The sequence below is a fragment of the Vigna umbellata genome, chromosome 3 (assembly GCF_029865625.1).
Source record: "Vigna umbellata cultivar VRB3 chromosome 3, Vumbellata_1.0, whole genome shotgun sequence".
In the NCBI taxonomy this organism is placed as follows: Eukaryota; Viridiplantae; Streptophyta; class Magnoliopsida; order Fabales; family Fabaceae; genus Vigna; species Vigna umbellata.
In genome coordinates this window covers 17,102,812-17,120,463 of record NC_142167.1, presented here as the reverse complement: position 1 = coordinate 17,120,463, position 17,652 = coordinate 17,102,812, and the positions used below count along the sequence as shown (strand labels likewise).

Genomic DNA, 17,652 nt, shown 5'->3' with positions numbered 1-17,652 from the left:
CTACCTGCTCATCTTTTAAAACTACCTGTATTTTGTATCGTGTAGAAGTGTTAAAACAAGCTAATCCGGTTGCTCACCAACGGATTTAATAAAGAATGAGTAAGTTCAAATCAGCTTACATTTTGAGGACACTATAAATTGAATGATGAGGTGGATTGATGTTTGTTTTCTTAATTTATTTTATATATTTGTATGTTTTTTGTTCAATGTATTTTTTTTTATTAACAGAAATAATAGACAATTCCTAAAATATGGGGTAAACATTTATCTGTCTTCCATTTAGTTTGAGATTAATTAACTTTTATGTATTTATCGTTTGAAATAATTCGTGTTTTAGTAGACATAAAATAAAATTACATACATACGGTTGTATCATCTTTTTATACGAAATATTTGTATTTATAATGATTTATTATGTATTTAGTCATAATATTTTTATGTTTAGGTGTATTTAGCATTTAAAAAAAAATCATAAAGTGTTGATTTTTTTCTCTAATATAATATATATAATATGATAAATATGCATATAGATGATACAACTTCGTATAGATGATACAACTTGTTTCGAGTTTGTAAAGTCGATGAACGGTTGTTTAGACTTGTTTGTCTCGGGCCTCTTGTCTTTGCTTTTTCTCCAATTTGCTCCAAACCGTTGACCTGTAAAAAATACTTCGACACTCAAGTTAGATGTGTTTCAAGAAGTTCAAAATATACACATCAAACCTTTATTTATAGAGTTGAGAATAATCAAACCTATTAATTATCGATAGGTCCTATTGAACAAATGATTAATTTACTTGGATATGTATCGATCGATATATCACATTATACAAATGGTTTTCCCTGGTATTAGTCTACAACTAAAATGCAATTTTCTAGAATATAATAATGCATAAAGATGTATTTTAGAGTAAAAGTATAAAATACTTTTGATTTACTTTTCCTTTGATTATTTTATATGCATAAAATCCTTTCAAATCTTATAACTTCATATTTTATAATGGTTTTGAATTTAAATTACAAAATCTTAATAATGTAAATACTTTTAAAAATCCTCAAACTACCATGATAACTTACAAGATATTTATTAAACACTCTTAAAAGGAGGAAAAAAAAAGTGTGTAATTCTAATTCACAAACGGACGGATTTTAACCTTTTACCTCAAATCAGCAGAAATTATCAAAATGCTATATATTTTAGTTACGGTGGACAATTTTCCTCTCTTCATAATGTAAATGACTAAACTAACTAATAACTATTTTTCATAAATTAATCTAATGAAATTACTCAGGTAATACCAAACCAGAGAGAACTGTGAATAAAAGTGATAAATAACCTATGCATATATACTTTTTTTTGGAAAAAAATAAAGCACGATGAATAAATAAATTAAACCTGTCGGTAGCTGTCCGTAAAAAGGATATTTGGAACATCACTTTATTTTATTGCCAGAGAAGGGCACAGATACCAAACCAGATCACATAGGTGGTTCTATAACTTGTGATTAATCATTAATCATTACAAGAAAAAAATCAGAGTAAACGCCTACATGACTGTATCCTATGAAGGCCCGCGCTACATTATGTGTGTATATGTAACCCCAAATAACCAATAGATAAACTATGATGGATTTCTTTTTACAAAATTAGTCTAACCATTCCCTTCCCTAATCTCTTCCCATTCTCCTAGTCTAAGAAAGAAAAAGAAAAATTAGAAAGTAAACATTCTGTTACAGATGCCGTTCATTACTGTTGGTCTAAATCTGTCACACCAGCATAGGCATGGGAAAATGAGCTAGAATATTGTTGCTGGGTGAAATTATCAAGCAAACCAGTAGTTATAGCCACTAAAGTGGATCCCACAATTTCTAATTGTGTTCCTTCTTCTACTTTTGTATATATGCTTTTTGCACATATTTGCCAACAGTGTTGTTCCAAGACAGACAAGAATGGATCAACTTTCATCCTCTGTTAAGGAAGCAAAGGAAAAAGGCTTGAACTTGCATCCATCGCCATGGTAAAACTTATTCTGAAATTCCACCCAGTGAAGACGCAACGCGTGAAGAAAAGCACTGAGACTCTCCATCATTAATAGTATAAAGGCAGTTGCAAAGGAAAAGACAGCTAGTCCGAGCAACCGAATGATAAGATTGTCATACCTGTTATAATTGCAACCAGCGATGATATCAACAATTGAATATTAAAAACTGATACTAAAATCGATAAAGGCCGAAAAGGGAATGCAAACTTATCACAGACGTCACGCTAATCTAAATTTGCAAATGGCTCGTGCAAAATACATTACACAGAAGGCTCTACTGGTTTAATTTTAAGATAATTATGTCAGCCATATGCACATGATCTGTTCAAAATTACTCTGCACCATTCAAATACCTTACTGACTTATCCGAGTTTCTAACTGTCACCAATGCAGTAATGCTGCTCATTCCATACCGTGATCCCAATTTACTAGACTTTAAGTTTAACTTAACCCAACAAAACCGACTTATAATATGATATGAGACTTGTATCTATTTATATACTATAAATTGATTTTATCTCTAGAACACTTGTCTTACTTCTAGTCGATGTGAGATTCCAAACAAAATCTATAGATGTTACTTGCACAATATCAAAAAAATATATCAAAACTAATGCATGCTATTGCCATAGATCAAACATAAAACAGTACTTCAAAATAACAAAATATAAATGATGCAATTTATTGCAGCCACCCTTCCTCTGTGTTCACACCAAAAATATCACATCTTCCAGGTGTTGTACTTTGAGTCTTCTCTGCTCAAAAGATCAAGTTTGGTTTTGTGGACTATGAAAACCTTTTCCTTTATTTGCTTTTCATTGTAACCATTCAGACAACTTTAATTATACATTATAATTTTGTCTGTCACAGGATGCCCATTGGTTGGGGAGGGGGATCCAAAAATAATAAAGGAAATAGTATGTCATATTAACGAAATATTATGAATCAAACTCACCCCCAAGCAAGTAGCAGGACTTTCTCATAAAAAACAGTAGAAAGTTCTGAGTGAGCCAAGCTGCATTTTGGTAAAAAATATCAACCAAGGATGAATACTTTGATAAAATAAGGACCCAAGACAATGAGTCAATCATAGCTGACCAAACCTTAATGCCCAAAGTCGTAGATATGAGGCCGTATTTGAAACTGAACCTAGAACAAACTCAATGGAGTGAATCATTTGGTGAACGAAGACTTCTGTGAAATTGAAGTCATCGTCACGTTGCCTGGCAGAACCTGGTTCCAACTCAAGATCAACCTCAGAGGAATTAAGCACACCGTAAGTGCGTCCTTGAAATCTCTAGATTATCATAAATGTAAAAGATTAGTAATCTTTATAAACTCCTAGCACTTCTTTAATAAATAGATGCTAACAGAAGTATAGGATTGGGGCAACTGTGTAGCTAAAAATTGTCTGTATAGCCATTAGAGGTTGTAAGTGATTTGAAACTTGCATATTTAGTCTTTAGAAAAATGATCTTATCGTGGACCTCCAAGAGAATTAACTTGATAACCTAAGAATTTTTTTTATCAAAAGGGGAAAATCAAACCAACAAGGATATGTGTGTAATGTGAAAATATTAACAATTAAACAAAAAATGTGGTGAACAACGTTCTCAATTTTCAAGAAATAAAATCACACACGCATGGGAGGCAAAAGTGGCACCTCATTATGAAGCTTCTTTAGCATAAAAGGTTTTGGAAAGAGCATCCACGGAACTGCAATTACAGACAAAAGCAACAACACAACCTGCATATCATGAACAGTAACTCAGAATGATGTAAAATAGGAAAGGAACAATTATTAAGCAATAAAGAAGCAAAGAAATGAATCATACTTGAAGTGGTCTTTGGCCCCAGAACAATTGATTATCACCAAGATTGTCGAAAGGGCTTAAAAACATGTAAATCATTACATGATAAAGATCTGCCTGAGAGCCAGTGCACCACTTAACAATGATGAGAAGGGAAAGATACCCAAATAAACAATTAAGGAAAATCATCTGTGGCACAAACTGGTACCTAAAAACATCAAAAAGAGTATATTACAGCATTATACTCAAAGGAAAGAAAAAACATTAACTGTGGGAAGAAGTTAGAAGAAAAGTGTCCACCTTATATCCAGTGAGCTGCCAAAGAAATGAGCATTGAAATAACTTAATATAATTCCCAAGTTCATGTGCACCACACCAAACAGAATGGACATCTTCATCTTGAGAGAGTTTAGAAAAGGCAATTCTGATCGACTTCCCCGCCAGCTGGGATCCACACCAAATGGATATGGTTCTCGATATTTTACTAAGCCAGTAGTATGTGCATCCCTGGGATGGAAAGTGATAAAAAAAATACACATCACGTAAAAGCCTTCTTAGAAAACAACTTAGCAATACTTTGCAAGCTCTGACAATATAAAGTTTTGAAGGAGGATGGAGTGACCAAGAGCATAACTAAAGAGGGCAATTGTGGAAGTGATATAAAACAAATTATTCCTAATGATGCAAATTTGAAGGAAACATTTTTAAGTAAAATGAGAATCAATTTAAGAACTTGGTTTTCCAACGTAAGAGTCATAATATCAGTCATGATGTAGATTTGGAGATAATATCTTAGAACTGGGATGTAAGTGCATAACTTATGAATAGCAGAAAGATTTGAACCAACATTTGTAAATTAAAAATAAAAATAAAAATCTTCGTAACCATGGAGTCATTACCAGGAATTGAATGGTTGATTATAAGTTTCAAGTTTGTTTTTTTTTTTAGGAAAAAAAGGCAACCTAAAACACCAGCAACTAATGCATTGTGGATCCACATTATGGCACCCAAAAAAAGAGAAAGAATTGAAACTGGCAATGGAAAGTGAGAAATAAAAGACACCTGCATGTATTATCTCGGCATTTGTAAGCAGAGGCACCAAATATGTGATAAGGAACAGAGAAGAATTCATTGTATATTAACCCACAATAAATAGAAAATAGTGACATCAAAAGTATCACATAGCGCCCACCAAATAGCATCTCCATAAAGCTTCCAAGGCGCTGGAAGAAATCAAATCGAAGAGCTGTTATGCACTTTAATTTCAATTCCAAGAGCAGAACAAAAGTAAAGGAAATTGTGCAACTCCTTTTGCACTTGTATGCGGTACAATGGAATTATTACCATACTGCACTTCAAGATACTTAAGGCCATAAAATCACAATAATCATAAAAAGAAGGTAACTTAATTATTGTGTTGTTTACCAGCTAGAAAACATTGGACAATGACGATCCTACTATAATCAAATTGATAAGACTATTGATCAAATTTGATATAACTCAATTTAATTTTTTTCACAAAGATTAGATGTCACACTCATTTTTTGGCACAATCCTCCCCTTGCAACTTTATTTATGCCAAAGTTAGAATGAAATAACCTGGGTGCTGAGCTTGCTCTCACGTGCTATAAGAACCAATGCTCCCAGCAACAGGCAAATTCCATGACCCCAGTCGCCAAACATCACCGCAAAAAGAAAAGGGAATGTAATAACTGTATAAACTGCAGGGTTTGCTTCTTGATATCTTGCAACACTGCCGAGTACAAGGGATCATTAGGACTAGGAATCTTTTCAGTTTTTATTGAAAAATTGCAAAATAAGGGTTCCATACTAAACTGACTTTATCCAAATCTTGGTATATTAATAAGACATTCATTGATATATTTACATGAGCTAGCACGTTGCCATCATTTATTACTTCAAAGAAAGTAATTTGATTCAATACATTAACATATTGTGTTGCCACTAATAAACATAATGAATATTAGTCTCACCCATATGCATCAACAATTTCCTGATATGGACCTGTGAAAACGTTGGTCCTAAAATATGTAGGTGGTGATTCCAGTGCATCCATTGAATGAAAGATTATGCCAACCTCAGAATTGCTGTCAAATGTTGCACGTTGCAGTGCCTCCTGAATCTGGAAAATTGAAAGATGTAATCTCTTTAATAGATAATATAAATAAAAGATGTTTTCAACTCCTCAAAAATCAAAGCGCAAAGAAATTGGTAAGTCCTGAATCTGGAAAATTGAAAGATGTAATCTCTTTAATAGATAATATAAATAAAAGATGTTTTCAACTCCTCAAAAATCAAAGCGCAAAGAAATTGGTAAGGATCCAACAAAATTGAGGGAGGGGGATACCTGTGTTTTTGCAAATACAGGGCACCAGCCCTCTCCAACAAGACATTTTTTGGTGACATCAAAGTTTAACATGTTTAGTGTATCATACACAGACTTCTCTCTTCTTACCTAGCACAAAATGATAAGAATGAGAACCGTTGGTTCATAATAAATGTCCATCCCTTGCAAATGCTGATAAGGTATTAGTAACGCCTTGCAGATACATCACAAGGAACAAAAATGAATTCAGAAGCTAATTCTTACCATATCCATCCATATTGTTAAAGGGCCTCCTACAGAAGCTAGAGCCTTGTTCCGATGCCTAATTCCAGCTTCCAGAGTTGCCTCTAAGTCTGCAAGGCGTGCCGAAACCTGTAACCATAAACTATATTTTCTATTAAAATCATAGAATCTCTATTATAACATCTAAAAAAATATCCTTGGTATCACTAGTGCATCTTATAATAGTTTAGAATATGATTAGAAAACCAAAAACCCAAATACTTCTACTACTTGATGTTAGACTTAGGCATCCAATAATACTGAGGTCCCTACCATAATATCTTATATATCTCTTATATATTGATTCTTTATTCAATTAAACTAAGGAATATAGCATTCATGTTAATATTTTTCACTGCTTTGTCTATCACAATATTAAATTCAGATTATTCAATCTCCATTTTCACCCTTCCTTTTTAACACTATCTAAACATGATACTGAAGGAGTAATTTCACCATGATGACACACTGTTCAGCTCCTGCATTTCCTTAAATATTGAGCTCCACTTTATTTCCACGATTGTTTTCTTCTTTCAATTTGTCATATCTCCTGCCATGTTCTACTGCTATCTCTATACACACTTGACTATTTTTCTTGGTTTAAGTGCATCTTTTTTCAGCGTTATTATTCTCAATGTAAAATTACCTTTTTTTCCTATTGATAATGTCCAACAGTCCACTAATGATCATACCAATGGTGACTTTTCTCCCATGATCATTCGAATATCGACTCATTTTAACTGTATCTCACATCAAACACATATTTGTCCCGAGCATTCTAGCCCCTACATTTGTTCCAAGTGCAATTTGATGCCTATCTTTTGCCCCAAACTCTAGTCCAAAACATAGTATGGCTCTAATTGTAGACATTGTTTACCTGCTGTCTACATTGTTATACCTCTCCTTTAGTCTCAGTGGTGACTTTAATTGTAAGAACCTTCAAGTTCGATATACTTATGCTCGAAGAGGAGTGTTAAAATATCAAAAAATATCTAATAATATCACTATTATATCTCGTACTAATTTGGAGTGTTTTACATATCCCTTAACAATGATTTCCAAACTTCTTATGTGTCATAATTTATTTCTTTTATTTAATTACTAAATGAAATCTAGTAATCTCTAAATTTGGATAAACGTTTTATCAATAGTATCACATCAAATCCATCAATTTCACATTATTTAGTCTCTTTTTCTCTTCTTCCTACACCTAAACCCAATAATTTGAACAGTTTCCTACTTCCCATTTTTCAGTCAACAATAATAACTTGTAATTCTATTAAGGAACGTTAAGAACCTGAAGGACAAGGCACTATGGTTTCGTTTAAAGAATGGAAGTATTAAAGAGCACCAAAAGACTATGTAGTTAAAATCGAGATTTAACTTTTAAAATTGTACTATCCATGATTTTGCACAGTATTTCTGATTCAAATATCACGCATGACCATGGCACCGCAAAATCGAACGGAATGTCTAACAAAATCGAGAAATAAATCAACATTGTTTTCTATATTGTTCATTGCACTGCCTGTTCACCATCTTAGGTGAATGGATTTGGTTCAATTAAAACCTAAAACTAATTAAAAGTTAATATGATTAAAATTTCACCCTGTTATTTGTGTTGTTAGCAGCAAAAACACCCAATTAACAGTTAATGCAATTAGAATTCACGTTTTTTGCAGCCACAACACCTGTTCACTTTCTTAGTGAATAGGGGTTTCAATTAAAAAAAAATTCAAACCCAATTAAAAATTAAGGGTGTTTTTTATTGCCCCATTCACCTTCTTGGTTGAATGGGTTTCAAATAAAATAAAAACCCAATTAAGGCACTTGTAACTTACAACATCTCTTCTCTTCACATAACTTGGATTGGTTCCGTGTAGGTTTTATATATATGTGTGTGTGTGGGCATATTTTTGTAGAAAGAAAAATCTACTATTTGTGTTATGATCACACAATTTGATTTTGTAGACCCTTCACAATTCCAACCATAATCTCAATTTTAACTACCTTGCCAAAACAGAGCCTCTTGGATTGGGAAACAAGTTCTCTAGATAGATATTAGGATAAAGTTTGATATTTTTCACAGAAATTTGGCTTATATATCCACAAAACCATTTTGTAAGGAGAAACCGCCCAAGGTTTATAAGAGCTACAATAGTCATATCTCTGGTTTAATGAAAGATTTAAACACATCCCCTCATGCCCAAAACATTATATCAAAACCATGGACAAACATGGGTCACCCAATAACAACATTTCCTCATGCCTAGGAATAAACATCTATTGCAGACAAACATGAGTGATGTAACGAATCTAAGATAGACTCAAATACAATTTCAGAATTTGTAAGTACGGCTTAACTCACCACACAAAAAATTGGCTTATATGGTAAGGAGTGTCCATGCCTTATAAGGACTACATTAGTCATAATATACGATACATCTGTAGTTGATGTGGGATCCGAACAATATTATAATGTTGAATTTTAGACAATTTTCCCCCACAGAAACTGTAACAGCAAAAAGTTAACTTTTGTCTACAAATTAGAGTACACCTGGCTCCTATGCTGTGATAGTAAGAATAGTTCAAAGAGGAAAAAATGTTCTTAATCTGGGCATACATACCTCTGATGTTATTTGCCTCTGCTTACTTATATCTTCAGGGACAGGGTAACAATTTGCACCAAATGCTTCACAAATTTTCAGGATCTTTGTTCTTGCTTGCTCCCCAGAGAAGAACACAACAAAGACAATTTTCTCAACCTGAAAAGAACAGGAAATAGTCTAGTCATCAGGAGGACTGATAATAAATTATTAGGAAATAAAAAAACTAACCAAGGGATTGGTGAAAGTAATAACATGTTAAGTACAGATTAATAAAACTACAGCCTAATGATAAATATTCTTTAAATCAATAAGGAAGATAACCATCTCATATGAAATAGGATCTATGATTTGTTCATCAGCTGGTGCCTGATTGAAAAGCATATTCCCTCTCGTAGCTCGAAACAACATCCTTTCAAATCTAAGAACCTTGGATTTACAAATTATCCCACTGATAAATCTTAAACCAGATTGATCTGATGGTGCAGGTGTCATTTCCTGTAAAATAAACCATTTATAACTCACTTACATCACAAGACAAAACTGAAAAAAAAAAAAAACTAGTAACAGAATTTACACTTTATAGAGTAGAAAGATATCCACAGTAATAAGACATGTTACAAGGAACCTGTTGATATAAAAATGGTGTCTCGACATAGTTTCCCTTTGAGAAAACATTCTCCTCCAATTCTCGCTCTTCTGAAATGACAGCACCATGGCTTGAAACAAGAAAACTACATGCCTGAAACATGTGCACGGTATTATATATCTTACATAAATGAGAGAGTAGGTAGGATGTATTCACTAATAAAAAGAACAGAATTACATCCATAGTTCAGAGTAAAATATAAGCGACATTTGACCGAATACATTAAAATCAGAAGTATAATAGAAAAGCTTATCAGTAAAAAATATCTCCAACAACTAGTTTTTTGTTACAGTCAAGCACGAAAAACTTTGTAACATAAAATCACAATTAGTGTATCAAAACTTCCCGTACTTTAAAAGAGAATGTGCTTATAGAAATATCTATCATACCTTTTCTAATACAATCTTGAATTCCAGCAGTTCATTATATGATTGCCGAAGTTTCTCACTGTTAGAGTTCATTTCAATTAGCTCATGTTCATGCTCAGCAAGTTGAATCTGTTTAAAGAGAAATCCAACAGAACTCACAGTGTCAGATTCAATAGTAATAAGTGATAACCACCCACCAAAAGTTTTAAAATTGCAGACAACCAACTTAAGTTTTATCATGTTATTGATGGCAACCAGACAATATGCATATATCAAGCACACCCTACAGACAGTGTTCACATTCGATGGAGGAAAACCAGTGAAATAGAGAAGGACCTCTAAATCCTCCAGATGAATATCTGCTTGCAAGACCGAAGGAGAAGACATTAGACCAGCTTTATTGATTTGATCCTTGAAGAATCTTAGCTTTCTTGACATTTCTGCACATCGCTTTACCTGTCAAGCAAAATGCAGTTAATATTGGTAAACAAAAAATATATATTTGGAGAATATTACAACAATCCGACCCTGGAGACAGATACCAATATTCAAAGAATCTATGAAAAGCTAATCTGTCTGTTAGAATATCTACAAATCTCAAAATATATCCTTTTAAAGTCCTTCGAATATTTTAAAATATCATTGATGATCTCTTATAATGGTTCCATATTTCATTATCTGTTTCAATATTTATAAGGATTATGGGTCAAGTATATAAAGATTATTTACCTTGTCTTTTGAGTCGCATATCACATCAATATACATTGGAGAACATATTCCGTACTCTCTTTTATATCTCTTTTCACATCCTCTATCCTAATCCCAATTATTTAAACAATGACAATATTTTATAAGCCAAAAATTCAGTTTAGTTCTAGAAAAATAAAGGGAAAACAAAAAATAAATTATTTCCAAAAGTTTGACCAAGTTTCTACCTTATTTTAATATGAAATCTGGATATTTTTGAAATAATACTCTGATTAACATGAAATAAACTAGGTAATTACAAGACATTTCCTTTCTTTTCTAACTAGAAAATGGAAAGCATAGCTTCATAATATCTGGTCCCATACGAGACAAAGTCCTAACCTCAAAAAATAATACTAATGAGTTACCACTCCAAAAGTTGACAAAATTAAGGGAATTCAAAATGCAATAGAATTTCTAATAATTAGCACAGTGTAGACTACCTGGTTAACAAATGTTCTCTGGAAGGGGCTTTTTTCAGCATTTAACTACAAATGAGAAAACAAAATCCATAAGTAATGCAATGATTAATATCAGAAGAATTCTAAAACTGAAATTTTAGAATACATGGCAGCAGAGGAAAAAGTAAAATCAACTTTGAAGATTTCCTAGCACACACACCTGAAAGTTCCCATCCAAAATATCATTTGTAATAGGATACAGGAATATATGATATTGCGAAGAAGATTAATAATTGAAAATTTAAATAACTTCACCACTTTTAGTTTGTCCATTCAAAAATGTATGGGAAAATAGACCATGATTGAACGTTAATATCAAAGTTTTCACATATCCAGAAACTTGACCTGAAAGACCAACAATTCTCTACACATACAGAGATTCTCCCATGGTTCGCCACCAATTTTTACTCATATGATCACACATAAAGAAACAACTTCTAAGGAGAGCCCTTCTTATACAACAAAATACTTCAAATAGTAATGAATAACTATTTTAAACAGTATGGCTCTTTAATACAAGAGTAAGCCTCGGTGCAACAGTAATATTTTTGCATGTGACTTGATGATCACGGGATTAGCCTCAGTTTATGATCTGCCTGCGCATACCCCAAACCCTATTAGGTGAGAGCCTCGTGCACTAGATCACCCGTTTATAGTTATCTAACACTCCTACGGACATAATGAACCATTCATTAATAGAATTCACCATTAAAGTCATTGGAGGAAAAAGTAAAAAAAGAAACCAAAAATCTAAGTTTCTAAATTTAGCCTTCTGAACATAAATTTATATGCAGCACAGAACAATATAAGACTGCGATAAGAGAGCAGCAATCTTATTTGGAAGGAAGAATTCAAAAGAAACCATCATCCGTCTCAATGCAAGACAGGCAATAGAAAATTTTAAGTCCCACTTCTATTACTATTTTCCGTTACTTCAGTAACTCAACTTATCCTTAGAGGAACCCGATCATAGATGCCTAAGTTTTAAACACAAAATTAAACATGACTAACAATGCAACTAAATTTTCATCAACAAATCTCTCAAATCATAATTTGATTCGACAAAATACAAAATCTATTCTTCAACTTTAAATCATATTTCATCTAAACTATCTATTTGTGCATGCATCCATATCCAAATCAGCCACAAAACAACTAAAAAGAGAACAAAGCGTTCAAACAAATCCGCTCAGTTGCTCCAGATTCCAAAAACTCAACACACGAAAACAATGTCTCGCGTTAACGGAAAGCGTTAACGGAAAACGCGTCAAACCTTCATGCACTCACAAACACCAAACTAATTCAGAGAAACATGTTTCCGCAGAACAAAAAACAAGAGGCGCACAAAATGAGAAATTTTTTTTGAAAGAAATGAAGAAAGGTTGGATCTCAGAGAGAGTTACGTCTCGGAATTGGATGAGGCCGAGTTCGCCTAAATAGGTGATGGCGCGGTGCGAGGACTCTGCGGGGATGATGAGCTGAACGAAGGTCATCATCTCCGAACGCATCAGATCCATTGGCGGCAAGTTTTCTACGAACTGATTCATTTTCCCGGCAATGGAAGTTCGGCTCTGGATCTGAGAAAACCGTTTTGTTATTTGTTTGGCTTTGTTTGTTTGAATTTGAAGCGTGCTGTGTTGGTTTGTTAGAAGGAACCACTCTGTTTCAGTTTCCCTTTGGCAACTGCCACTGCATTAGAAATGGAAAATTCACATTAGTCCCACTGAATCTTATTCGCCAAAATGAAAACATAGCTTTCGGCTTATAATTCCTAAGTGCAATTGCCTCTTTTATGTCTTAAGTAAGAAAGTGCACGTGCTTTTCTATAGTTGAATTTCTTTTTATCCTTACGGTGTTTATTATATTTTACTTCAGTCAGTGACAAGTGTTTATTTTATTTTATTTTACTTAACTCAATGATAAGTGTTTATTATAATAAAAAATTGAATTTAACTGAATTATATTAATAATAGCATTTTCTTAAACCACAATAGCTTCTCCTACAGTGTTATAGTTCACTATTGTAATAATTATTTTTAAATTATGTATAAGCATTTTTAATCAATGAATAGACTTATATATATATATATATATAATGTTTTTTTGTTTTTCAATTAAAATAATTATTTTATTAATTTTATTGACTTTTTTTAAAATTTAATTGTTTCCTTTTTTAATTTGATCAAATTTTTAAATTTAATTATTTTTTAATTAAAAAATTATATATAAAATAAATAAATAAATATTCACAATAAGAAAAAAATTATAATTTTAATAATAATAAAAATTATAATAATTTAATTATTTTATTATCGGTTAACATACATTCTGTTTTCACTGATATATTTAAAATAAGTATAAAACTATTGTAATTTCTTTTTGTATTTAGGAGAATTAAGTAGAAATAAGTGTACCCTTAATGTAGAAAAGTAAACCTGGCTTTTTAACCATAGGTGCAATTGGGAGCAGGCTCAATCATGTATTTATATATTTTACTCACAAAATTTTGAAGGCTATATAAACAATTTTTTTTTATATTGTATGATGGTGAACATCAAGAAACTGGTGTATGAATTACTATCGATCAACATCAGCTACAAATAGTTTAGTTTGAGAAACTAAAAAAATAATTGTGTCTTAAATTATTATTAATACGTTTAGTTTAACTTTTATTTTCAAATTTATTTTATTGCATCAAGCTAATAAAATTTTAGGAAAACGACAATGTTAAATAATACAATTTAATTATGTAAAATTACATGAGAATAAAAAATGTTACATTTCATTATTTAGTTATTAATTTGTAGCTGTTTTAGTAAACTAATTACAATGGATTGATCATTTTAAGCAATGTTCATTATTTTTTCTGATTTTGTGTCTATAGTACTAAACAAATATTTATTTTTCTTATCATAAAACATATTAAAAACATTGTTTAACTTTAATTGAACTTCAAGTGAAAGGAATGTTTACTTCCCATACACTCAATAATTATTATTATTATAAACTCTAATACTATCTCCTATTCAACCTATAATATAATTTATTAGTTATTATTAGAGTTAGATAAAACTTAAGAGGAAAGACCTAACAATTGGAGGTGTGGGCCAACATTTAAGGCTTATTATGACCATAATCAGAAATTTATTCTTTTGGAGTAAAAAAAAGGAAGAGAGGGAAAATTGGTGTAACAAAGTCTACATATAACAGTATATATAACGAAAATTTGCTTATATTTTTTCTTATGAATAAAGGTAATAATATGGTACTGTAAATATAAATTTTTTAAGATACCTTTGTGATATTTATATTAAAATGTTATATTAATAAAAATATCTCATTAAATATACTTGTACTTAGTATTTACATGAATATGTAAACTTAAAAGTTTAATTAAATTTTGAATTCTTGGTAAATGTAAATTTTTTGTATTCACTAAATATGAGTGTATTAATATAAAATAACATGTATATTTATAATTATATATATATATATATATATATATATATATATATATATATATAAAGATATTGGGTTATCAACTCTTATAGTATGGTTGTAGTGTAAAGATGTTTGGTTTAATACATGTCGTCTAATCATGATAGTGTTCCTCATATGTCCGAATATGGATTGGTCACCCGTGTCTAGATTTACTTGGTCCTCATGTTATGATCTCACATCATAACAACTTGGCCAAATACATGTGGATCAATGAAAATTGGTAAATGAAAAGTGTTAATTGAGTTAACTAGCTTAAAGATTGTGATTAAGGTATGATTAAACAAACGAGTTAACCAAAGACTAATTAAGGTAATTAGTTATTTGAGTCAAACTCATTTAGGTAAAAAATAAAAACCATAAATATTGTATATAAATAATATATTATATGAAATATATTAATTATGTTCCATAATTATAGCATTTATTACCTTTTTATGCACTTGGTTGACTTAAGTACATACATAATTCTTGTCTGATTAGAAAAGGATGAATAGTCTTAAAGAGGACAAGTATCTCTTAAGTGTCAGCTTGGAGGATTCAAAGAGAGAGAGAAAGGGAGGATTCGAGTAGTTAGAGTTGGAGTTTTTAAAAAAATATAGTTGATTTTGTAAGAACAATAATATTATTTTATTAATCACAAAATCATTTCACATTCATCAAATACGATATATAATATGCAATAAAAGATGTCATATGATCTCTTAACGAATAAACTTATTGAAAAATATAAAATATTTTGGTTCTAAAAATAATTTATTAGAGATTTAAAACTTAATTAAATTAAAATTAAAAATCTAAAAAATATATTATACCAAAGTGTATAACTCCTCATTATATCATAGATGAATATATGATCATGCATGTTGCCCAAGTATTGAGATATTTGATTAAGACAACGAACACAAAGACATAAATATCTCTCATTCACAAAAGTTTGCGTGTTCTTGAACATATTGTAAGAACTTGAAAACTCTTTTTTCATATTCTTGACTCATACAACATTCATTTATCTAGTTTCGATCCATACTATTTTTAAAAAGTGAATAAAAAATAAAATGCTAAAAATCACATTAAAAAAATTATCCAACTTGCAAGAAACATACAAAAATCAATAACACATACAAGAAATAACCTACAAAGTACAATAAGGGAAACTAAAAATCATGCATCGAATAATATATCAGTATATTATAATGTATATCAAAACCAAGAAACTAACCTTGATAAAAGGGAGTCGTTGGTAACAATGGAGAGGGGAGAACTTCCCGACATTGTTGTTCGTGGTGGTAGACCTTCAATGGAGTACGAAAACACGAAATAATCCATTAAAACACACAATATCGTAACCAAGGTAGCGTAAACACGTACATTTATGATAAATAACCCAAAACTGACCTTTGTTCTTCCTTGTACTGGTGAATGAAGTTGTTGGTTCACTTGGAAGTGGTGGAGTTTGAACTCATGTACAAATGCACTAGGACGTCAATGCTAAATGAAAAAATGATATAAGCCGATCAAAACTAATGAAATATCCCAACTAAAGCAACAAAAACACTTTAGCTAGAGGTAAGTGGCATGAAACTAACCTTTGTTCTTCCTTACACTAATCAACCAAGATGTTGGTTGAAGTAGAAGTGAAAGGGTAAGGAAATAATGTGAGTGGTTTTTGTTTTATAAAATTTTTACAGGTCGTATGACGTCGGAAAATGTAGAATCTGACATCTTATAGGTTTTTGGCGTCTAAATCTAGGTTATCAGATGTCTTATGTGAGTAAATTTTACACCTACGCGCCAAACATTTTAATGAATTCACCTAATTTATAGGACATATAATGTCAAAAAAATGAAATTCCAATGTTAATTAGCATCGAAATGAGGTTTTCGATGTCTAATTCATAATTTGGCAGCCTAAGGGTCATTTCTATTCAGGATGTAATGATTCATGCAACTATACAACATTGAAAAAGTGAATTTGTAACCTTAATTAATATAAAAAATTGAGCTTTTCGACGTTTTACGCCTTTTTAACGTCGAAAATTTGACATTTTTGATGTCTAACTTGAACATTTATTTACAACATTGTCACCAGTCATTTCTAACATTGGCTTTTGTCTATTCTAGTGTAAGACTTATTTCAGGCTAGTGTAATAACTCAAAACTCTAGTTTTAAATAGGTTTAATCATTCACTAAGTCCCTATTTTCGCATGGAATCTCAATTTCGTCCCTTTCTTTCTGAAAATATCAATTGGGTCCCAATTTTATGAAAATTGCAACAAATCGATCCTTTCCGTTAAATAGTGTCAAACGGCGTTAAAAAAATTGATGAGTGGATGCTGAGATGACGAACGAACGCTCGTCCACCTCCGAACGAACGCTCGTTCACCAGCGAACGAACGCTCGTCCACCAGCGAACGAATGCTCGTCGACCACCGAACGAACGGTCGTCCAGTGTGGAACGAACGGTCGTCCAGCAGTAAGAGGTCGACGAGCGTTCGTTCGCTGGTGGACGAGCGTTCGTTCGCTGGTGGACGAGCGTTCGTTCGGAGGTGGACGAGCGTTCGTTCGTCATCACAGCATCCACTCATAATTTTTTTAACGTCGTCCAGCCAATTTAACGGAAAGGATCGATTTGTTGCAATTTTCATAAAATTGGGACCCAATTGATATTTTCAGAAAGAAAGGGACGAAATTGAGATTCCATGCGAAAATAGGGACTTAGTGAATGATTAAACCTTTTAAATATTTGAAGACATTTTTTCTCTTATTGATTGAATGATACTCAAGTGATAATAAAGTTACTCAAGTATTGAAACAAACTATATATCAGTGATGAGAATT

At 31.7% G+C, this 17,652-nt stretch overlaps 1 protein-coding gene across 1 annotated transcript; it reads right to left on the bottom strand.

Moving 5' to 3' along the window:
• Positions 1-1,424: 1,424 nt before the first annotated feature.
• On the bottom strand, positions 1,425-13,068 carry LOC124838301 (V-type proton ATPase subunit a1-like). Its single transcript, XM_047313863.2, has 18 exons — positions 12,716-13,068; positions 11,295-11,339; positions 10,441-10,560; positions 10,126-10,233; positions 9,716-9,829; positions 9,412-9,585; positions 9,109-9,246; positions 6,464-6,571; positions 6,221-6,328; positions 5,847-5,995; positions 5,452-5,605; positions 4,915-5,075; positions 4,153-4,359; positions 3,877-4,060; positions 3,705-3,788; positions 3,145-3,338; positions 2,997-3,056; positions 1,425-2,159 (listed from the first exon to the last, which is right to left on the bottom strand). Exons 1-18 carry the CDS (start codon positions 12,857-12,859, stop codon positions 1,955-1,957), a joined length of 2,457 nt encoding a protein of 818 aa, XP_047169819.1. The 5' UTR covers positions 12,860-13,068; the 3' UTR covers positions 1,425-1,954.
• Between the last annotated feature and the right edge of the window lie 4,584 nt (positions 13,069-17,652).